The sequence below is a fragment of the Hyla sarda genome, chromosome 3, assembly GCF_029499605.1.
Source record: "Hyla sarda isolate aHylSar1 chromosome 3, aHylSar1.hap1, whole genome shotgun sequence".
In the NCBI taxonomy this organism is placed as follows: Eukaryota; Metazoa; Chordata; class Amphibia; order Anura; family Hylidae; genus Hyla; species Hyla sarda.
In genome coordinates, this window is record NC_079191.1 from 120,643,769 (window position 1) to 120,668,944 (window position 25,176).

Genomic DNA, 25,176 nt, shown 5'->3' on the forward strand with positions numbered 1-25,176 from the left:
AACATATACTGCCGAACGCTGGTCAATGTAGTACCCCTTTAAAATCAAACATATGGATCCTTGTTTCCCTAACACAGACATGAGCTGTCCTGAGACACTTTAGATTGTCACCAAATCCTGTAGACATCAGTGCGTGTCTAGCGTAAGGTAGCCATGCTATATATGACTGTTACTTGGAAGCGGCCTCCAGCATCCTTGATTTTCTAGAATACTTTTTAATTCAGAAGGAAAACAAAGTAAGGTTAGGGAGGAGGATTTTCTATTATTTTAAGAGACAGGTATATACAGTACTATAGTGCCATGGCAGTGGTGAAAGCATTGTGCAAAATGGTCTTTAAGCCATTATTATGGAAATTATTTTATTTGGAAAGTAATTTCCCGTATCGGTGACTGACATCTAGTACTGTTATGAAATATGTATTTTTGTAGGGCATCCTTGGTCCCTGTGTATTCATTTGGAGAGAATGAAGTACTTGAGCAGTATCACTTTGAACCCGGTAGCTGGAAAAGGACCCTACAAGAAACATTCCAGCAATGGATTGGTTTTGCACCTTGTATCTTCTTTGGACAAGGATTCTTTTCCAGTGCTTCCAAAGGAATAATGCCCCTTCGAAAAGCCATCAACACCGTGGGTCAGTGCAACATTTATGTATTCTATTTGGCTTATAGCAACGTAAGAATTTGTGTTTAAACATGTGAGTTCTTGTGGATATTGCCAAATAAATTTCTACTCCCCCCAAATTTTAAACATACTTATCAAAATGAACATTATTAACAGAGCAATACATATTACCAGAAGTAATATGAACATAAAAAAAACTTTCTACTTATATCTAGTTTACCAAGTTATAACTCACCAACATTGTCCTAATTTTCATGTCTCTCTCCTAATTTATATATTTTTTACTATTTTAACCAGATTTTTTATCCATCATTCCTTCCCAACATGCCACATTGTTCTTTCCTTTCAATAAGACTAGAAATTAAAGGCTATGAATACCATTGAATGCATTTTTAAATACATTGGGGGAGATTTATCAAAACCCTTCCAGAGGAAAAGTTACCCAGTTGCCCATAGCAACCAATCAGATCACTTCTTTAAATTTTTTTACAAGGCGTCTACAAAATGAAAGAAGCAATCTGGTTGGTTGCTATGGGCAACTGGTCAACTTTTCCTCTGCACAGGTTTTGATAAATCTCCCCCATTGTACCTTCCTTATGGTGTAAAGTACGTACTTTCCCATGTGGCTCAATTTTTTACAGTGCAAGCTGCTTAGTCCCATCAGTGTCAAATCCATTAGGGAAGCTGCCTGCTCGCACAGTCTCCAGACCCTCTTTCTGCTATCCTGAAAGATCTTATTATGTGAACTTTGATTTTGTCATAAATCAGTATAGAACATCAATCATAAGATTAGAGAGAGAAGCTGGAGACTGATCAGTCAGCCACGTAGATGGATTTCACTCTAAAGAAAACAGAGCAGCCTGCAGTGTATATAAAAATATGTAGGATGCAGAAGAAAAACTGGGCAACATTTTTAATATAGACTTATGGGAAAACATAGGCTTTTGTTGCTAGAAAAAGGAATGCATCATTTTGAGGAATATTTTGTTCACATTAATACAGTCCTGCAATCCGATGATCACTGAGGGTCCTGCTTGTAAATCCCTTTGAAATTATGGGATTTTACTGGGGATGAAGTTACTGTTGCCAATCTAATAGGGAAAGAAGTTGTCCTGCTTAGCTTAGACTGGAAAAAGTAGCAGAATGTTTCTAAAACATTTATCTGACTTCAGACTATAGTAGAACTTATAGCAAGGTATGTTTTAAAGGGGTATTCCAGATCCAAAGCATAGGAGATAAGATGTATGATCCCAGGTGTCCCGCCGGTGGGGACCCCCGCAATCTCGGTACAGCCCCCGGCATTCTGTGCCGGGCGCTGCCTCTGAGATGGGGACATGTCACAGTCACGCCACCCCCCTCCATTCATGTCTATGGGAGGGGGCATGACAGCAGGGGACTTTCATCTTGATACTGGTTAGGTGGGTCACAAAATTGAATTAAAACAGTTTGCATGGAAAATGTTTCAGATATAAACAATTTTGCTCGGATTATTTTCAGCTATAAACATGAATCCCAAATCAGCATTTTAATGTAGCTCGGGTTTAGTATATGTTATCATAATGATATAGTTTGTAAGGCGTGGATAAACATGACATGTGCTTTCCTGTTCATTATGAGTCTCTAAATTGCAGGATATGCAAATTTCAGTTTTGTAAACGCATTTATTAAACTTTCAACATCTGTGTAGTTTCTCCACCCTACCATGTTTTACAGCACTAGGTGTGAGATGATGAGTAGGATTGCCAGACAAAGTTATTATTACAAATAGTTTCCTCTTAAATATTCCACATTCCCTTTGACATTCATTTACAGACTAAGATCCATTTTCCTTGTTCAGACTAGGTTTCCTTAGTTTCCCTATTTATGCAAACAGTCCCCAGCGCATAGATATACAATAAATACACTCCTCAACATTAAAATTGCAATGTTAACCTCAAGAACCTCAAGAAGGATGAGCCATAAGGTTGTACAAATTGAGCATGTGCCATTAAGATCTGCAAATGATCAGTTTCAACCACTTACTGCCAATCTGGGGCATGTGAAAGGACTTACTGCATTTATCGGGGCAAAACACGTACCGGCCTATAACACGCACCCTCATTTTTCTAAGGAAATTTGGTTAAAATATTTTTTTTACCCAAATATCTATGTAAATACATGTATACCCCGATAAACTCTTTCAGGCCCCTCAGAAGCCGCTGCAGTTCAATCATTTAAAGTGTCCGCTTTAGATCATGTAACTGCAGCGGCAGAGTCCTCCTGCTCCCGATTCCCATGTCCCTCCCCCATCCCTGGTTTTCATATTTACCTGTCCTGTTGGCACGCTCTGGCAGTGCCCTGCACTGTTGCTGTGTGCTGAGCACTGACTAGCGACATCACGTTGAGGACATCACTCATCAGTGTACAGCAACAGCGCAGGATGCCACCGAAGACTGCAGGAGAACCCCCCACGGGACAGGTAAATATGAAAATCGGGGATGGGGGAGGGACATGGGAATTGGACAGCGGCGGCAATGATTTAAACCGGCCGCTTTAAATCATTGAACTACAGCGGCCTCTGCGGGGCCAGAAAGAGTTTATCGGTGTATAACACGCAGATAGACTTTGAGCTTAAAATGTGTTTTGAAGAATGCATGTTATACACCGATAAATACGGTAAGTAGTATAAAACTAGATTGAAGGTAAATCATTTCAGTACATGCTTGCACAATGTCTCATGCCAGGTATTGTCATTTGTCACAAACTGAGAGGGACAGAATCCTTGAACTGAGAGACCTTGGTTTATCAGCATATCTCTCTATGCTCATAGGCAAAGATGTCTGCCCTGTTCAACCTTGTGTGTTTCAGTAGTTAGGAGACTAAGGATGAACTGGTATAACAGTAAGCTATACACAGTGGATAACCTCAAACAACAAAAAATTTCCAACAACATATGGGAGGGTACCACAATTTATGTACAACAAATAACCCCAGAGGGGTTAAAAATGATGAAGTCAGATGGTGGCTATCTCTACATTGGTCACACAGTAATGGAGCTGCGTTTTTAAATCACTTCTTAAATACTCATCTTTTTTTTAAAAGAGCCATTTTCTAAAGAATTTTGGTACATGGGTTTGGAGGGTATTAACTCCTTTGGGGTTAGGTGTTGTACAGACAGATCATCAGAGCAGAAAAATGGAGAGTGAAATTGCAGGTCAAATACCCAGCCTAAGTGTCTAACAATGTCTACACAAACCATCAGAAGTCGCTTTCTTGATCTTGGGCTATGAGCCAGATGTCCAGATATGAAAGTTCCATTGACCTCACACCACCAACTCCCAAAGGCTATCATGGTGCAGAGCAAGATGGCAATGTAGGGATATCCTCTTCAGCAATGAGTCCTGATTTTGTCTCAAAAGCAATGATAGCCAGAGAAACACAGCCATCCTACCCCTGGGATCATGGTGTGGGGTGGCATAATGTATGGTGGCTGAACTTCTTTAGTCTCCGTTTCAGGTACACTTTCAGCTTAGCGTTACATTGATTTGGCCATGGAACCAGTGATATGACAATTTCTTCAAAGTGTCCCAGGAGCTGTTTTCTAACACCGCAATGCCAGGCTGCATGGTGTTACTGCTACTGTGAGCATCCAGTCATCCTGTTTGGCCTTTACGTGCTACCTTGGCCTGCAGCATCTCAAGACTTGAGCTTATGTGGGACGTAATTGGGTGACAATTGCAAAGGGAGCTGCCAGCACTGCATCTTGACGATTTGTGTGACCAAGTGCATTTAGCGTGCGATTGCAGAACATTCCTCAGGCAGCCCTTATTAATAGCATGCCAATGTGTGCAAGTGTGTGTATAGTCAGTACTGAATACAAATAAATGTTTTTAAAATTTGCATATCATTAAAACGTCTTTGTGATTTCCAAAATCCTACAACTTTTCCTTCTTGATGTTGTAATTTCAATCTTGTTCGTGCAAGAAGAGGAGAATGAACAACATATTGTTGGCTGGTTTTTGCATTCTACTTCTTTTATTTTCAAGACCTGTTATATCTGTTTTGCTTTCGGAGCAGCAAGTTCAGAGCTCGGTAGGTTGTCACTTGTGAATTGTATTTACCATGATTTTCTCAGTTCTGTAGCCTGTCTCTGTACTGACAAGGGTCAAGAAGCTAGAAACAGCTTTTTACAGATGGTAACATTACCTTTTGGGAGAGATTCTAGTTTGGCAAAATCAAAATCCCAGTCATGTTCTAAGGCTTCTTAGAGGGGTCATGCATTGACTTGAAGGCATGCTGTCTCTAAAATGTGGGACCAAGGAGCAAGCTCTTTTTTTTCCTTTTGGGATATAGTTTTTCCCTAAATTGCCAGTAGAGAATGAATGGCCTATACGTCTCTATATGTCTTTTTGGTGCTCTTAAAGGGGTACTCCGGTGAAAACCTTTTTTCTTATAAATCAACTGGTGCCAGAAAGTTAAACAGATTTGTAAATTACTTCTATTAAAAAAAATCTTAATCCTTCCTGTACTTATTAGCTGCTGAATACTACAGAGGAAATTCTTTTCTTTTTGGAATTCTCTCTGATGACATCACGAGCACTGACGTCATTATAATAATAACTCTTATTTATTGTTGTATTGTTGCAAGGCAGCAGTGCTAACCACTGAGCCACCATGCTGCCCTTAGCATACATCTGATATGCACGGTTGCTAAAATTGACAGAGATGTCAGCAGAGAGCACTGTGCTCGTGATGTCATCAGTGTTCCAAAAAGATAGGAATTTCCTCTTTAGCATTCAGCAGCTAATAAGTACTGGAAGGATTAAGATTTCTTTAATAGAAGTAATTTACAAATATGTTTAACTTTCTGGCACTAGTTGATTTAAAAGAAAAAAGGTTTTCACCGGAGTACCCCTTTAAAGAGAAGCATTAACATTAACCTGCTGTGACCACAAATACTCCAGCAGTGCTCCTAAGTAGGTTACCATTGAACAGGGTAGTAGACAACTGCATATTTCAATCATGAATATATGCAAAGTCCTTTGTTTTTATTTTAGATTAGTCTACATTTGAAGGTTATGCAAATGTGTATAACATACATTGGTCGAAGTGTTTGCACAGACTGTCTATAACACATTAAGAAAGGCTACATGAATCATAAGGTGTGTTTTCTCTTCAGGGGAGGGGGCCTTTCTATTAGGTGACACCTCGGACTGTTGTAGTAAATATCCTGACCTGAACTCTTGTTTTTATTTTTAGTTGGTAAACCTATCCCTGTGCCTAAAGTGGAAAATCCCTCCGAGCAGCAGGTGGACACGTATCACACAATGTATATAAAAAGTCTACGAGAACTTTTTAATGCTCACAAGGAACAGTTTGGTCTTCAACAAAGTGACTCTTTGATGGTGGTATGAGAACAGAGTGGACCAATGAGACTAAATGGACCAAAGGCCAACAATGCAGTGATGATGAACTTGACTGCTAGCAATATCAGAATATGTTATGGTTTTCCATAACACCCGCTAGTTGAGACATCCAGGGGTACTTATAGGGGTACTCCGCTGCTCAGCGTTTGGAACAAACTGTTCCGAAAGCTGGAGCTGGTGCCGGGAGCTCGTGACCTCATAGCCCCGCCCCCTCATTATATCACACCCCGCCCCTTCAATGCAAGTCTATGGGAGAGGGCATGGTGGTTACCAAGCCCCCTCCCATAGACTTGCATTGAGGCGGTGGGGCGCAACTTTATCGGGGGCGGGGCTATGACTTCACGAGCTCCCAGCGCCAGATCCAGTGTTTGGAACAGTTTGTTCCAAACGCTGAGCAGCGGAGTACCCCTTTAATGCGCTTCACAGGAAACAAAACTAAAATAATGAGAAACATCTCTGATGTCCAGCATGAAGCACTGTCTATTCATGTGACTTGTGACAAGTTTTTTAAGAACAAGTGTCACCAGTATTGTAATTCTGTTGCCTATGGACAATGACAAGAGTTAGGACATGAAGTATGTAACAGTAAGAATGTAACATGTATGTAAAAATTCTTCTGTATAATCAATTTTGACATAAAGAATGAATGTACCCAGGTCATTTTTTATTTTTTGTGCATTGTCTACCTGTTCTGGTATTTTTCCTCCTAATGTAGATAACTTCGTACTAAAATAACTAAAAGAATAAGCAACTATCAAATAATGTACTCTTTCGAACAGCATCTCCATAAGACTAATTAACATTCACCAAATATAGGATGTTAAGAAGAATGTTAGTGTTCAGTTTTTCTCTTTGCTTTTAGGTTGAAAGAAAGAAAGTAAAGACTATTAGAGAATAGCTATGACCAATGATTCTATCTCATTTACATTGGTTGAGTCTATAGGAGTAAGATATTCCACCATTCTTATAATTTCTCACAAAGACCGGGATCGGCGAACAGTGTGTTGTCTTCCTGGTGCTCGAGTTCGGCACATCGCGGATCGGGTTGACAGGTTGCTGGGTGGGGCTGGAGAGGACCCAGCAGTCATGGTACATATTGGCACCAATGACAAAGTAAGAGGTAGGTGGAGTGTCCTTAAAAATGATTTCAGGGACTTAGGCCACAAGCTTAAGGCAAGGACCTCCAAGGTAATATTTTCTGAAATATTACCTGTACCACGAGCCACCCTAGAGAGGCAGTGGGAGATTAGGGAGGTAAAAAAAAGTGGCTCAGAAGCTGGTGTAGGAAGGAGGGGTTTGGGTTCATGGAGAACTGGGCTAACTTCGCTGCCGGTTACCGGCTCTACCGTAGGAACGGGTTGCACCTCAATGGGAAGGGTGCAGCTGTGCTTGGGGAGAAGATGGCTAGAAGGGTGAAGGAATGTTTAAACTAGGGACTGGGGGGAGGGAACCTACAACATAGAGGGGGAAGATAGTGTAGATAGAGAGGGGGGACTTATTAATGTACCTGGGGGTGGAGCGGAGGGAGGGGTTAGAATAGTTAATAGGGATAGGCTTCATAGAAAGAAAAAAAAAACATACACCATTGAATTGCATGTTGACTAATACCGGAAGTCTGTCCAATAAAACAGAGGAACTGGAGTGGTTGATGTCTGAGGAAAATTATGACATAGTGGGTATAACAGAGACTTGGTTGTACGATAGCTGTGACTGGGCGGTCAACATACAGGGTTATAGTCTATTCAGGAAGGATCGGACAAAACGGAAAGGGGGAGGAGTTTGTCTGTATGTGAAATCGAGTCTGAAGGCTGGACTGCGGGAGTATATATGGGAGGGATGATAATGTGGAGTCATTATGGATAGAAATATATGGAGATAAAAATAAAACATTTCTGATAGGGATTTGCTATAAGCCACCAAAAATAATGGGAGAAGCAGAAGATCAATTATTGAGGCAAATAAACAAGTAAGAAAATCAGAATGATGTGATAATAATGGGGGACTTTAACTATCCTGATATAAACTGGGAGACTGAGACCTGTGAATCTCATAAAGGAAACAGGTTTTTGACTATAGCTAAAGACAATTATCTGTCCCAAATGGTGCAGGGCCCGACCAGAGGGGGCGCCCTACTAGACGTATATTTACGTCCTGCGCCGGCTCCCGCGATATGAAGCGGGATCGCGCCGCGATCCCGCATAATATCACGTCGGTCCCGGCGCTAATCAACAGCCGGGACCCGCAGCTAATACCACACATCGCCGATCGCGGCGATGTGCGGTATTAACCCTTTAGAAGTGGCGGTCAAAGCTGACCGCCGCTTCTAAAGTGAAACTGAAAGTATCCCGGCTGCTCAGTCGGGCTGTTCGGGACCGCCGCGGTGAAATGGCGGCGTCCCGAACAGCTGATCGGACACCGGGAGGACTCTTACCTGCCTCCTCGGTGTCCGATCGACGAATGACTGCTCCGTGCCTGAGATCCAGGCAGGAGCAGTCAAGCGCCGATAATGCTGATCACAGGCGTGTTAATACACGCCTGTGATCAGGATGAGAGATCAGTGTGTGCAGTGTTATAGGTCCCTATGGGACCTATAACACTGCAAATAAAAAGTAAAAAAAAAGTGTTAATAAAGGTCATTTAACCCCTTCCCTAATAAAAGTTTGAATCACCCCCCTTTTCCCATAAAAAAAATAAAACAGTGTAAAAAAATAAATAAATAAACATATGTGGTATCGCCGCGTGCGTAAATGTCCGAACTATAAAAATATATCATTAATTAAGCCGTACGGTCAATGGCGTACACGCAAAAAAATTCCAAAGTCCAAAAAAGCGTATTTTGGTAACTTTTTATAACATTAAAAAATGAATAAAAAGTGATCAAAAAGTCTGATCAAAACAAAAATCATATCGATAAAAACTTCAGATCACGGTGCAAAAAATGAGTCCTCATACCGCCCCGTACGTGGAAAAATAAAAAAGTTATAGGGGTCAGAAGATGACATTTTTAAACGTATAAATTTTCCTGCATGTAGTTATGATTTTTTCCAGAAGTGCGACAAAATCAAACCTATATAAGTAGGGTATCATTTTAACCGTATGGACCTACAGAATAATGATAAGGTGTAATTTTTACCGAAATATGCACTGCTTAGAAACGGAAGCCCCCAAAAGTTACAAAATGGCGTTTTTTTTTTCGATTGTTTTGATTTTTCGACAATGATTTTTTTTTTCGATTTTTCGACAATGATTTTTTTTTCCGTTTCGCCGTGCATTTTTGGGTAAAATGACTAATGTCACTGCAAAGTAGAATTGGCGACGCAAAAAATAAGCCATAATATGGATTTTTAGGTGGAAAATTGAAAGGGTTATGATTTTTAAAAGGTAAGGAGGAAAAAACGAAAGTGCAAAAACGGAAAAACCCTGAGTCCTTAAGGGGTTAACCAACAGACCCGACAGAGTAACTAATGTGCAAGTAGAAGGACACCAACGAAATAGTGATCATAATATAATACATTATGACTTGTTCTTTAATAAGGGAATCTCTCAAGGGGCCACAAAAACAATGAAATTTAGTAAGGCAAAGTTAGACCAACTCAGAGAAGCCCTTAACAATATAAAATGGGATAATGTCCTCATAAACAAGAATACTGACACTAAATGGGAGACTTTTAAAAATATCTTAAACTCTCACTATAAGATGTATATACATTATGGGAATAAAAGTGTCAGAAATAAAAAAAAACTATATGGATGAATAAAAACGTTAAAGGGCAATAAATGACAAAAATAAAGCATTTAAACTACAAACAGTAGTAGTGAAGAAGCATTAAAAAGCTATAGAGAAAAAAATAAACAGAGTAAAAAAGAGAGAAAAGCTGCAAAAATAGAGACAGAAAGACTCATTGCCCAAGAGAGTAAAACTAACCCCAAAATTTTTACCTATATAAATAGCAAAAAGATCAAAAATGAAAGTGTAGGCCCTTTAAAAAATTATGAGGAAGAAATTATAAACAGGGATCAGGAAAAAGCAAACGTATTAAACAAATTCTTCTCCACTGTATTCACTGAGGAAAATGAAATGCCAGGTGAAATACAGCAAGATAAGGTAAACTCCCTAGTACAGGTCACCTGTCTAACCCAGGAAGTACAGTGCCGCCTACAAAAAATCTAAATAGACAAATCACCAGGCACAGATGGCATTCACCCCCGTGTTATAAAGGAATTAAGTAATGTAATAGACAGACCCCTATTTTTAATACCCAGGTACTCTTTAGTAACAGGGACTGTTCCCCAGGACTGGTGCATGGCAAATGTGGTGCCAATATTTAAAAAGGGGACAAAAGGAGACTCCGGGAATTATAGGCCTGTTAAATTAACCTCTGTTGTATGTAAATTGTTTGAGGGTTCTCTAAGGATGCTATTTTGGAGTATCTTGATAAAAATAAATGTATGACTCCATGTCAGCATGGTTTTATGAAGGATCGGTCCTGTCAAACTAACCTGATCAACTTTTATGAGGAGGTGAGCTCCAGACTGGACCAGGGGGGAATCACTGGATGTCGTATATCTGGATCTTTCCAAAGTATTTGATAAGGTGCCACATAAAAGGTTTGTGCATAAAATGAGAAGGATTGGGCTGGGGGAGAATGTGTGTAAGTGGATAAGTAACTGGCTCAGTGATAGAAAACAGAGGGTGGTTATTAATGGTACTTATTCTGATTGGGTCACTGTTACTAGTGGGGTACCACAGGGATCAGTCTTGGGTCCTGTTCTATTTAATATATTCATTAATGACCTTGTAGAGGGGTTGAATAGTAACGTAGCAATCTTTGCTGATGATACTAAACTCTGTAAAGAGGTAAACACTATAGAGGACAGTGCACTGTTACAAATGGATCTGGATAGGTTGGAGCTTTGGGCTGGGAAGTGGCAGATGAGGTTCAACACTGATAAATGTAAGGTTATGCACATGGGGAGGAAAAATCCAGGCTGGGATTATGTATTGAATGGGAGCACACTTGGGACGACTGACGAGGAAAAGGACTTGGGAGTCTTAGTTAACAATAAACAGTAAAATAAATAATTCTACCACTGTACAAATCACTAGTCAGACCACACATGGAATACTGTGTACAGTACTGGGCACCAGTATACAAGAAATATACAGTTGAGCTGGAGAGGGTTCAAAGACTGGCAACCAGGGTAATACGGGGAGTGGGAGGACTACAGTATTTACAGGATTTATAGGGACAGAGCGTTGATCCAGGGATTTATTCTGACTACATTTTTACCTCTAGTATGAGTTTTATTTTTTTTCCTTCCTCTGGATCAACTCAGTAGAGACTCATTAGGGTTATGGGTTGAACTTGATAGACTTTGGTCTTTTTTCAAACCTATGAACTATGTTACTTATGAACTGTGTTACACAAGCTGGAGAAAGGGAGAAAAGCAGACACAAGGCAGTTTAAAGGGAAGGGTCATACAGTCAGGTCCATAAATATTGGGACATCGACACAATTCTGTCATTTATGGCTCTATACACAACCACAATGGATTTGAAATGAAATGAACAAGATGTGCTTAACTCCAGACTGTCAGCTTTAATTTGAGGGTATTTACATTCAAATCAGGTGAACGGTGTAGGAATTACAACAGTTTGCATATGTGTCTCCCACTTTCTAAGGGACCAAAAGTAATGGTACAATTGGCTTCTCAGCTGTTCCATGTCCAGGTGTGTGTTATTCCCTCATTATCCCAATAACAATGAGCAGATAAAAGGTCCAGAGTTCATTTCAAGTGTGCTATTTGCATATTGGAATATGTTGCTGTCAACTCTCAAGATGAGATCCAAAGAGCTGTCACGATCAGTGAAGCAAGTCATCATTAGGCTGAAAAAAAAAAAAAAAAAAAACAACATCAGAGGGAGAGCCAAAACATTAGACGTGGTCAAAACAACTGTTTGGAACATTCTTAAAAAGAAGGAACACACCAGTTAGCTCAGCAACACCAAAAGACCCGGAAGACCAACGAAAACAACTGGAGGATGACCGAAGAATTCTTTCCCTGGTGAAAACCCCCTTCACAACAGTTGGCCAGATCAACAACACTCTCCAGGAGGTAGGCGTATGTGTGTCAAAGTCAACAATCAAGAGAAGACTTCACCAGCATGAATACAGAGGGTTCACCACAAGATGGAAACCACTGGGGAGCCTAAAAAACAGGAAGGCCAGATTAGAGTTTGCCAAACGACATCTAAAAAAGCCTTCACAGTTCTGGAATAACATCCTATGGACTGATGAGACCAAGATCAACTTGTACGAGAGTGATGAGAAGAGAAAAGTATAGAGAAGGAAAGGAACATGGTCCTAAGCATACCACCTCATCAGTGAAGCATGGGGGTGGCAGTGTCATGGAATAGTGGGCATGTATGGCTGCCAATGGAACTGCTTCTCTTGGATTTATTGATGATGTGACTGCTGAGAAAAGCAGCAGGATGAATTCTGAAGTGTTTCGGGCAATATTATCTGCTCATATTCAGCAAAATGCTTCAGAGCTCATTGAACGGCGCTTCACATTGCAGATGGATAATGACCCAAAGCAAACTGCAAAAGCACCAAAGAGTTTTTTAAGGGAAAGAAGTGGAATATTATTCAATGGCCAAGTCAATCACCTGACCTGAATTCGATTGAGCATGCATTTCACTTTCTTAAAACAAAACTGAAGGGAAAATGCCCCAAGAACAGGAAGCAGGAACTGAAGACCGTTGCAGTAGAGGCCTGGCAGAGCATCACCAAGGATGAAACCCAGCAATGTCTGCTGATGTCCATGCGTTCCAGACTTCAGGCTATAATTGACTGCAAAGGATTTGCAACCAAGTATTAAAAATTGAAAGTTTGATTTATGATTATTATTCTGTGCCATTACTTTTAGTCCCTTAACAAGTGGGATGCACATATGCAAACTGTTGTAATTCCTACACCATTCACCTGATTTGGATGTAAATACCCTAAAATTAAAGCTGACAGTCTAGAGTTAAATCACATGTTGTTTGTTTCATTTCAAATCCATTGTGGTGGTGTATAGAGCCAAAAATGTTAGAATTCTGTCGATGTCCCAATATTTATGGACCTGACTGTATAGGCTGTGTACAGGTGTAGACAGAAAGCAGAGCTCAAATAGCAAGCTGCAGAAGCTATAGAAGAGAAACCAAGCAACATTTTTAATAAACACCTATAGAAAATAGTTTTGTTGCAGCATAAGTACATCAAAAAGCTGGTGTGAAATTTTTGATGTAAACTGGACTCTGGGGTCACATGTGGGGGGGGGGGGGGTTCCACTGTTCTGGCACCATGGGGGCTTTCTAAATGCATATGGCCTTCAATTCCAGCCAAATTCTGTCTCCAATAGCCCAATGGCGCTCCTTCTCTTTGAGCATTGTAGTGCGCCAGCAGAGCACTTTACAGCCACATATGTGGGGTGTAAATGCTCACTACACCCCTTATTACATTCCGTGAGGGGTGTTGTTTCCAAAATGTCACGTGGGGGGTCCACTGTTCTGGTAGCATGTGGGCTTTGTAAACACACATGGCCCCCGACTTCCATTCCAAACAAATTATCTCTTCAAAAGCTCCTTCTCAGCATTGTAGTGCGCCCCCAGAGCACTTTACATCCACACATAGGGTATTTCCATACTCAGAAGAGATTGGGTTACACATTTTGGGGGGCATTTCTCCTATTACCTCTTTGTAAAATTGGTAAATTTGGGGAAATAACTGCATTTTAGTAAAAAAAAAATTTTCATTTACACATCCGAATTTAACGAAAAGTCGTTAAACACCTGTGGGGTGTAAAGGCTCACTGTACCCCTTGTTACGTGCCTTGAGCGGTGTTTCCAAAATAGCATGCCATGTGTTTTTTTTTTTCGTTCTGGCACCATAGGGGCTTCCTAAATGTGACATGCCCCCTAAAAACCATTTTAGCAAAATTCACTCTCCAAAATCCCATTGTCGCTTCTTCACTTCTGAGCCCTCTAGTGCACCCACAGAGCACTTTACGTTCACATATGAGGTATTTCCTTACTCGAGAGAAATTGGGTTACCCATTTTGGGGGGCATTTTCTCCTTTTACCCCATGTAAAAATTCAAAAACTTGTTCTACAAGAACATGTTAGTGTAAAAAATGGAAATTTAGAATTTTCTCCTTCACTTTGCTGCTATTCCTATAAAACACCTAAAAGGTTAAGAAACATTCTGAATATAATTTTGTATACTTTGAGGGGTGCAGTTAATGGGGTATTTCAAATATGAAAACCCCTCAAACCCCACAAAACTGAACTGGTCACTGAAAAATTCCGATTTTGAAAATTTTGTGAAAAATTGGAAAATTGCTGCTGAACTTTGAAGCCCTCTGATGTTTTCAAAAAGTAAAAACAAGACAACTTTATGATGCAAAAATTAAGTAGACATATTGGGCCTCATTTACTAAGCTAAAACCGACCAGTTTTTGTCTGGTTATTTTGTCTGAGACATGTCTGAGACATGTCTGCGCCAGTGTGCGACAGTGTGCGCCTGAAAAAAATCTGACAAACCCGAAAAGGGGGCATGGTCTGTTGCAAAAGGGAGCGTGGTTAATCAAAAGGGGCATGGTTTCACAACCCGACCGATTTACTATGGAATTCACAGAAAATCCTGTGGGTAAATGGCTGGAAATATCGACCTAGAAATAGAAAAAGCTGGTCAGAAAATGTTCCTGACTTTTCCCAATAGTGAATAGAGAGGAATCCTGCATGTCTGAAACAACTTTTCCCATTAGTAAAAACCCGAAACTCTTAGTAAATGAGGCCCATTGTATATGTGCATCAATATATAATTTATTTTGTATGTCTATTTTTCTCACAGAGAGCTTTATAGTTCGAAAAATGCATCATTTTCAATTTTTCATGAAATTTTGAAATTTTTCACCAAGAAATGATGCAAGTATCAACAAAAATTTACCACTATGATAAAGTAGAATATGTCACGAAAAAACTATCTCTGAATCAAATTCATAAGTAAAAGTATCCCAGAGTTATTAATGCTTAAAGTGACAGTGGCCAGATGTGCAAAAAATTCTCTGGTCCTTAAGGCCAAAATGACCTCGATCCTTAAAGGGGTACTCTTTTTCTTTTAACCCCTTAAGGACAATGGACGTACTCCTACGCCCCCGTTTCCGAGTCCTTAAGGGCCGAGGACGTAGGAGTACGTCCTGTCCATTCCCGGCCTCCCGCCGCTAGCTGGAGGGGAGCCGGTGCCCGATGCCTGCTGAAATCGTTCAGCAGGCATCGCGGCATATCGCCCAGGGGGGTCATTATGCCCCCCCATGTCGGCGATGGCCACAGATCGCTGGACAATTCAGTCCAGCGATCTGCGGCGATTCCGGGTCAATCGGGTCTCCAGTGACCCGGTGACCCGGAATTACTGGCTGATCGGGGCCGTCAGAGACGGCCCCGAACAGCCAGAGCCTGCAGGGGGGAGGAGGCACTGGTGCCACCTCACGATCGCCCTGATTCCCGGCCGACCAATCAGGGCGCCTGCTGCGGGTGTCACTCCCGCACCCGCTCCGCCCCTCTTCCGGAGGACGTGAGCGGGTGCGGGACGTGCACCCCTGGTGCTGGGGACCCCGATCCCTGGCGTTAATGTTGGGATCGGGGCCCCAGGAGCGACGATGGCGGCGGCGGGACTGACCTGTGCGGCGATCAAGCAGCAGCAGGAGGTGAGTGACAGCCTCCTGCTGTTGCTTAGCAACAGCTCCCAGCATGCAAAAAGGGCATGCTGGGAGCTGTAGTTATGCAACAGGAGGAGGCAGACCACCACAACTCCCAGCATGCACTTATGGGCATGCTGGGACTTATGGTTTTGCAACAGCTGGAGGCACATTCTTTCTATGGAAAAGTGTACCTTCAGCTGTTGTGTAACTACAAATCCCAGATTGCACAAACAGCTAAAGTGCATGCTGGGAGTTGTAGTGGTGCATCTGCTGGTTGCATAACTACAACTCCCAGCATGCCCGTTGGCTGTCGGTGACTGCTGAGAGTTGTAGTTTTGCAACAGCTGAAGGCACACTGAGTTAAGTATCAAACCAGTGTGTCTCCAGCTGTTGCATAACTACAATCCCCAGCCAAAGTAGTATGCCTCCCGCTGTTGCATAACTACAACACCCAGCATGCCCTTCCGCTGTCCGTACATGCTGGGGGTTGTAGCTTTTGCAACAGCTGAAGGCACACTGGTTGCAAAACACTGAGTTTGTTGCCAAACTCGGTGTTTCACAACCAGTGTGCCTCCAGCTGTTGCAAAACTACAACTCCCAGCATGCACTGATAGACCGTACATGCTGGGAGTTGTAGTTTTGCAACAGCTGGATGTTCCCCCCCCCCCCCCCCAATGTGAATGTACAGGGTACACTCACATGAGCGGAGGATTACAGCAAGTATCCGGCTGCAAGTTTGAGGTGCGGCAAAATTTCTGCTGCAGCTCAAACTGCCAGCGAGAAACTACTGTGAACCCCCCGCCCGTGCGACTGTACCCTAAAAACACTACACTACACTAACACAAAATAAAATAAAAAGTAAAAAACACTACATATGCACATTCCCCTACACAGCCCCCCTCCCCTCCCCAATAAAAATGAAAAACGTCTGGTACGCCACTGTTTCCAAAACGGAGCCTCCAGCTGTTGCAAAACAACTACTCCCAGTATTGCCAGATAGCCGTTGACTGTCCAGGCATGCTGGGAGTTTTACAACAGCTGGAGGCCCCCTGTTTGGGAATCACTGGCGTAGAATACCCCTATGTCCACCCCTATGCAAGTCCCGAATTCAGGCCTCAAATGCGCATGGCGCTCTCACTTTGGAGCCCTGTCGTATTTCAAGGCAACAGTTTAGGGCCACATATGGGGTATCGCCGTACTCGGGAGAAATTGTGTTACAAATTATGGGCGGTATTTTCTGCTATTACCCTTTTTAAAAATCAAAAATTTTTGGGAAACCAACATTTTAGGTAAAAAATTATTATTATTTTTTACATATGCAAAAGTTGTGAATCACCTGTGGGGTATTAAGGTTCACATTACCCCTTGTTACGTTCCCCGAGGGGTCTAGTTTCCAAAATGGTATGCCATGTGTTTTTTTTTTGCTGTCCTGGCACCATAGGGGCTTCCTAAATGCGGCATGCCCCCAGAGCAAAATTTGCTTTCAAAAAGCCAAATGTGACTCCTCCTCTTCTGAGACCTGTAGTGCGCCAGCAGAGCACTTCTCACCCCCCATATGGGGTGTTTTCTGAATCGGGAGAAATTGAGCTTCAAATTTTGGGGGGTATTTTCTGCTATTACCCTTTTAAAAAATGTAAAAATTTTGGGAAACCAAGCATTTTAGGTAAAAAAATATGTTTTTTTTTACATATGCAAAAGTCGTAAAACACCTGTAGGGTATTAAGGTTCACTTTACCCCTTTTTACGTTCCCCGAGGGGTCTGGTTTCCAAAATGGTATGCCATGTGTTTTTTTTTTGCGGTTCTGGCACCATAGGGGCTTCCTAAATGCGGCATGCCCCCAGAGCAAAATTTGCTTTCAAAAAGCCAAATGTGACTCCTTCTCTTCTGAGACCTGTAGTGCGCCAGCAGAGCACTTTTCACCCCCATATGGGGTGTTTTATGAATCGGGAAAAATTAGGCTTCAAATTTTGGGGGGTATTTTCTACTATTATCCTTTTTAAAAATGTAACATTTTTGGGAAACCAAGCATTCTAGGTAAAACATTTTTTTTTTTTTTACATATGCAAAAGTCGTGAATCACCTGTGGGGTATTAAGGTTCACTTTACCCCTTGTTACGTTCCCTAAGGGGTCTAGTTTCCAAAATGGTATGCCATGTGTTTTTTTTTTGCTGTCCTGGCACCATAGGGGCTTCCTAAAGGTGACATGCCCCCCAAAAACCATTTGACGCTCCTTCCCTTCTGAGCCCTCTACTGCGCCCGCCGAAAAATTAACATAGACATATGAGGTATGTGCTGACTCGAGAGAAATTGGGTTTCAAATACAAGTAAAAAATTTCTCCTTTTTACCCCTTGCAAAAATTCAAAAATTGGGTCTACAAGAACATGCGAGTGTAAAAAATGAAGATTATGAATTTTCTCCTTCACTTTTCTGCTATTCCTGTGAAACACCTAAAGGGTTAATACACTTATTGAATGTCATTTTGAATACTTTGGGGGGTGTAGTTTTTATAATGGGGTCATTTATGGGGTATTTCTAATATGAAGACCCTTCAAATCCACTTCAGACCTGAACTGGTCCATGAAAAATAGCGAGTTTGAAAATTTTGTGAAAAATTTCCAAATTGCTGCTGAACTTTGAAGCCCTCTGGTGTCTTCCAAAAGTAAAAACTCATAAATTTTATGATGCAAACATAAAGTAGACATATTGTATATGTGAACCCAAAAATGTTTTATTTTGAATATCCATTTTCCTTACAAGCAGAGAGATTCAAAGTTAGAAAAATGCAAAATTTTCATTTTTTTCATCAAATTTTGGGATTTTTCACCAAGAAAGGATGCAAGTTACCATAAAATTGTACCACTAAGTTAAAGTAGAATATGTCACGAAAAAACAATCTCGGAATCAGAATGATAACTAAAAGCATTCCAGAGTTATTAATGTTTAAAGTGACAGTGGTCAGAATTGCAAAAAAACGCTCTGGTCCTTAAGGTGTAAAATGGCCTGGTCCTTAAGGGGTTAAATCAACTGGTTCCAGAAAGTTAAACAGATTTGTAAATTACTTCTATTAAAAAATCTTAATCCTTCCTGTACTTATTAGCTGCTGAATACTACAGAGGAAATTCTTTTCTTTTTGGAATTCTCTCTGATGACATCACAAGCACAGTGCTCTTTGCTGACGTCATTATAATAATAATAATAATAATAACTCTTTATTTATTGTTGTCCTTAGTGGGATTTGAACCCAAGGCCCCAGCACTGCAAGGCAGCAGTGCTAACCACTGAGCCACCATGCTGCCCTTAGCATACATCTGCTATACACGGTTGCTAAAATTGACAGAGATGTCAGCAGAGAGCACTGTGCTCGTGATGTCATCAGTGTTCCAAAAAGAAAGGAATTTCCTCTGTAGCATTCAGCAGCTAATAAGTACTGGAAGGATTAAGATTTTTTAATAGAAGTAATTTACAAATATGTTAAACTTTCTGGCACCAGTTGATTTAAAAGAAAAAAGGTTTTCACCGGAGTACCCCTTTAAGGGGTTAAGGGTTAGACAAAACTATTTTTTAAATATTTATTAGTGTGAAATTTCAATAAAGATTACATTTTTAAGTGGTGTGGGAAAATAAAGGGTATTTAACGACCACCTTTTTAGTTGGTCTAGGAGTTTAACCCCTTAAGGACCAAGGGTGTACAGGTACGCCCTTGGTCCTGCTCTCCTGATATAACGCGGGGTTACACAGTAACCCCGCGTCATATCACGGCGGGCCCGGCATCATAGTGAAGCCGGGACCCGCCTCTAATAGCGCGCAGCGCCGATCGCGGCGCCGCGCGCTATTAACCCTATTAACCCTATTAACCCTAAAAAGTGAAACCGAAAGTGGCCGGCTAGCTCAGTCCGGCTGTTCGGGATAGCCGCGGCTAATCGCGGCATCCCGAACAGCTGACAGGACAGCGGGAGGGCCCCTACCTGCCTCCTCACTGTCCGATCCCCGAATGACTGCTCAGTGCCTGAGATCCAGGCATGAGCAGTCATGCGGCAGAATCGTTGATCACTGGTTTCTTATGAGAAACCAGTGATCAGCATAGAAGATCAGTGTGTGCAGTGTTATAGGTCCCTATGGGACCTATAACACTGCAAAAAAAAGTTTTAAAAAAAAGTGAATAAAGATCATTTAACTCCTCCCCTATTAAAAGTTTGAATCACCCCCCTTTTCCAATAAAAAAAAAGAAAACACAGTGTAAATAAAAATAAACATATATGGTATCACCGCGTGCGGAAATGTCCGAATTATAAAAATATATCATTAATTAAACCGCTCGGTCAATGGCGTGCGCGCAAAAAAATTCCAAAGTCCAAAATAGTGCATTTTTGGTCACTTTTTATATAATTTAAAAAATAAAAAGCGATCAATAAGTCCTATCAATGCAAAAATGGTACCGTTAAAAACTTCAGATCACGGCGCAAAAAATGAGCCCTCATACCGCCCCATACACGGAAAAATAAAAAAGTTATAGGGGTCAGAAGATGACAATTTTCAACGTATTAATTTTCCTGCATGTAGTTATGATTTTTTCCAGAAGTCCGACAAAATCAAACCTATATAAGTAGGATATCATTTTAATCGTATGGACCTACAGAATAAAGATAAGGTGTCATTTTTACCGAAAAATTTACTACGTAGAAACGGAAGCCCCCAAAAGTTACAAAACAGCATTTTTTTTCCAATTTTGTCGCACAATGATTTTTTTTTTCCGTTTCACCGGAACGAAAATGCAAAAACGGAAAAAACGGAAAAAACTCCGGTCCTTAAGGGGTTAAATCTGCAGTTAGTTACTGGAGCACTCAACACAGCTAAGAACATCTGTTAAACACTCTCCTGTATGGACACCATTTTAGGCTCCATATGACTGGAGTGTCTGTATCTGTCCCTAAATGTACATCACCCTTATCCTCATGCTCGCCATATGATAACGTTTCTTAGGCTGGGTTAACACTATGGAACAGTTACCCAAAGAAATTCCTGGTGGGCATTTCCTACACAGCAGGCTAGAACCGCTCGGACAGGTGCCGTCTCCATAGACCGCAATGTGTTTCTAAACTGATTCGGCCAAAACCATGAACATGATCATATATATACAATTTTGATGTAATTGTTGATACTTTATATAGAATTAGCTGTGTTAAATGTTCCTAAAACTGAATCTAGGGAAATGTAGCTAATAAGTTGCTTAAAGGTGAAGGAGCAAAGAAGATTGTTATTCCTGTTTTAAGACTGTCCCAAACCAGTAACAACAACCCTCTTTGTGCTTTGACATAATAAAATACTTTTATTTTCTATGGGGCACAAATGGTGCATTATTACCATGTAGGGGCAAAAAAAGGATCATTATTTCTATGTTAAGTCAAAAAGGATGCAATTACTAATGTGCACAAAGGTGGGGATTATTAATAGTGTTGCTCGCGAATATTCGCAATGCGAATTTTATTTGTGAATATCGCATATTTGCGAATTTGCGAATATAGCACTATATATTCGTAATTACGAATATTCTTTTTTTTTTTTTTCACAGTACACATCACAGGGATCATCCCTCTCTGCTTCCAGCTTGTGTGGTCTAAATAAGGCTCTAATACTACTGTGTGAGACTGGTGTGCGAATTTTCGCTTATGCAAATTTTGTATATGCTAATTTTTGCATATGTTAATTTTCGCATACACGAATTATTCGCATATGCGAAAATAAAACGAGAATATTCGCGAATATATGACGAATATTCGTCCATATATTCGCGAATTCGGAAATGGCCAATGCCGCTCAACACTAATTATTAAATGTTGGGGCTCAAAAGGAGCACTATTACTGTGTATGGCCTAAAAACGGCACTATTTCTGTATGTGTGTACCTAGAAGATCACAATTATTTTGTATAGGCACTATTACACTCAGGGCTCAAGTCCTGCAGGAATGCATGGGTACTGAGTTCCTGCACTTTTTCCACAGTAGGAACACCATTCCCATAAGCAGGACCAGCCCTTGAGTGGAAATCTTAGGTGAGTTCCCACACTTATTCCCCCCCAGGACTTGACCCCTGATTATACTGTATACTTATAAAATATATAGCCAAGCTCTTTCTAGGTTAGATAGGTTAGGTGCAATAAATGAGACACAAGAGTGAGTGTATAAAAATTGGAAAATGACCTGTACAGTTGTCATTGGATAGATATATGGAGGGGGATAAGGAAACAGGCAGAAACACACAAAAAATTACAACACAATATAAAAAAGAATTACACCATTGTTTTTAAAGTACAGTATTTGGGGCATTGTGTAATACAGCAGGTACAGTAATAGGGGCAGATGGCAACAACAGGCAAAGATTTGGGGTGTAGCATCAGGATGAGAAGTTTTTGTAGGTAGTAAAACGGTAGGAAGGGGGCCAGACAAGTAAGTAGCCAAAGACGTATGGGCAGCAAACCCTGCAGACACAAGTCATAGCTGGAAAGTGTTCAAATAATTTTGGATTGGATAGAAAAGAGTGGAAAAGTGAATGAATCATATCGAAGGATGTAACTGGACTATCACTTATATGGTCTACGGAATATCTATGTAGGGCTGCTATATTTCACTTTATTGTGGTAATATTAGTAGCATTTTGGTAATAATATTGATATATGTAGTGGTAACAGAAGTAGTTGTTTATTAGGGCCCTGTATAGTAGTGTTGAGCGGCATAGGCCATATTCGAATTCGCGATTATTCGCGAACATATGGACGAATATTCGTCATATCTTCGCGAATATTCACGTTTTATTTTCGCATATGTAAAAATTTGCGTATGCGAAAATTAGAATATGCGAAAATTAGCATATACAAAAATCAGTACAAGCAAAAATTTGCATATGCGAAAATTCGCACACCAGTTTCACACAGTAGTATTAGAGCCTTCTTTACACCACACAAGCTGGAAGCAGAGAGGGATGATCACTGTTATGTGTACTGTAAAAAAAAAAAAAAATTAAAAAAAATATTCGGAATTACGAATATATAGTGCTATATTCGCGAATATTCGCGAATTCTCGAATAGGCGATATTCGCGAATAAAATTCGTATTGCGAATATTCGCGAGCACCACTATTGTATAGTGATATCATTGGTAATAATGGTCTTTGTATAAGGTATTTGTATTTTTTAAAATCTTTATGTATGTAAATCATTTTTTGTGGCAAGAGGGGAAGGACAAATGTGCCATGAAGTATGTATCACTGACCCTAGCAATGCACCAAGGAGCACTAGAAAACAGCACTTCAACTCTGCACATCATCTTTTGAATTGACTGTGTTGGTACGATATAACAGAATTTTTTTTAAATAATATTTTATTAACATTAAGCAATTTTGAAAAAATAACAACAAAGAAATAGAGGGGGAAGACAAGGAAAGAAGGCTAGAAGATTAGAGGAAGCTCAAGGAGGGTTGTCCTTTCATCAATAGGACCCTGTAGGTGGCGGACAATCAATTTGTGTTATTGGGTTTAAGTCATGAACCCTAGACGGTAGTGAGGTTCAGTACAGAGTACACTGGCATTGCTTATTGACTAATTGTCAAGTCCATTTGATATTAAAAGTTTCCCCGAAAATACACCCTACCCCGAAAATAAGCCCTAGCTGGATTATCGGGGTGGGCTGCAATATAAGCCCTACCCCGAAAATAAGACCTAGGCCGGTGGTCTTCAACCTGCAGACCTCCAGATGTTGCAAAACTACAACTCCCAGCATGCCCGGACAGCCTTTGGCTGTCCGGGCATGCTGGGAGTTGTAGTTTTGCAACATCTGGAGGTCCGCAGGTTGAAGACCACTGACCTGGGCAATGCCCGGGCTGCAAATATTAAAAAACAAACTTTAACTTATCGTACCGTCTTCCTCTGTTCCCCCGTTGGGACGTCTCAGAGCCTTCAGCCTATCACCGGCCGCAGCGATGTCCCACCTCGGCCGATGATAGGCTGAGCGCATTGTCATGTGAGGAGCCGGCCGGCTTCTTACATGACAGTGGGCTCAGCCTATCATCGGCCAAGGCGGGACAAATCGCTGCGGCCGGTGATAGGCTGAAGGCTCTGTGACGTTCCCATCCCCAGGAAGCAGCAAGAACAGCGTAGGGACCATGAGGCCGGTTCCTTAGCAACGGAGGACGAAGGTAGAGTTAAAAATTTTTTTTTTATATTTGCAGCCCGTGCACAGGAATACAAAGTACAAGTAGTGATAATTATTTGGCAAGGGGGGAGAGAAGCTGTGCTCGCGGGTGACATACGATTAGTCTCCCGATGTGGGGTGCAGCGCTAGGCTGATAAACCGGTGGCGGGGGACGTTGGGGGGGGGGGGGCAGAGCTGCACCCATCACATGATGATGATGGGGGGGGTAAATATCGTTAAATGTTGTTCAATGTACATACCGTAAATAAATAAGCCCTACCCTGAAAATAAGCCCTAGTGTGTTTTTTGTGACTAAAATGAATATAAGACCCGGTCTTATTTTCGGAGAAACACGGTACCAGGGCCCAGATTTGTCAATCTTCCTGAAACCAAAACCTTCTGGTTTTGCCCATAGCAACCAATCACAACTAAGCTTTTAATTTCCTATAGCTCAAAAATATAAAAGCTGAGCTGTCATAAATCTGAGCAAATATTTGAATAATTAGATAGAATTCATTACTAATTCAAGGGAAATAATCCTTTCCTGTCAACCTAGAATATTTGCTATATGACTTGGAAGCTATTCATGATCGATTACAAATCCTTAGTAATAGATGCATTTGTGATCCCACAGACTGATACACACATAGACACATCAACAGCTTCCTTACTGCATTTAGCGTTCTGTCATGGACTGGGGTCCTTTCTGAGATGAGCAAGATACATTACTTTGGTCTGTAAAAGGTCTGCTTTTTGGCACATGGTTTTCATAGATCCAAACAACTGCACACTCTTGAAGCATTTCATTGTTTAATGTTGCTGTACAGTTTATTTTATGAAAGTGTTCTGGTGGCCTATTTCCAAAATCTGCTAAAACAAAGCAAGAACATTTATTAGAGCAGTCCCTTTAGTTAAAGGGGTACTCCCCCCCTAGACATCTTATCCCCTATCTGATCAATATAGCATGCGGCACCCACCTGTTTCTTGTCCGGAAGCACTGGAGGGTCTGGGTCGCGACCACGGGAACGGAAGTCCATGACGTCACAACTCCGCCCCCGTGTGACGTCATGCCCCCTCCCCTCAATGCAAGTCTATGGGAGGGGGATAAGATGTCTAGGGGTGGAGTACCCCTTTAAGGCAACTGCTTATTTCCCTGTGGCAGCCATTGTGATCATTGTGCTGGCTATGTCATCCATGGCTTAAATGAGTCCTCCAGAGAA

General features: G+C 41.2%; 2 protein-coding genes across 6 annotated transcripts in view; both read left to right on the forward strand.

Moving 5' to 3' along the window:
• LOC130361659 (diacylglycerol O-acyltransferase 2-like) overlaps positions 1 to 6,197 on the forward strand; it is a 34,793-nt gene extending 28,596 nt beyond the window's left edge. For all 5 annotated transcript variants that reach the window (XM_056564914.1, XM_056564915.1, XM_056564916.1 and 2 more), the window contains 2 exons: positions 430 to 632; positions 5,861 to 6,197. In XM_056564914.1, coding sequence (XP_056420889.1) covers positions 430 to 632; positions 5,861 to 6,015 — 358 coding nt within the window. In that variant the 3' untranslated portion in view covers positions 6,016 to 6,197. The remainder of the gene's footprint in view (positions 1 to 429; positions 633 to 5,860) is intronic.
• MOGAT1 (monoacylglycerol O-acyltransferase 1) overlaps positions 1 to 25,176 on the forward strand; it is a 114,087-nt gene that overhangs the window by 86,230 nt on the left and 2,681 nt on the right. The window lies entirely within an intron of this gene.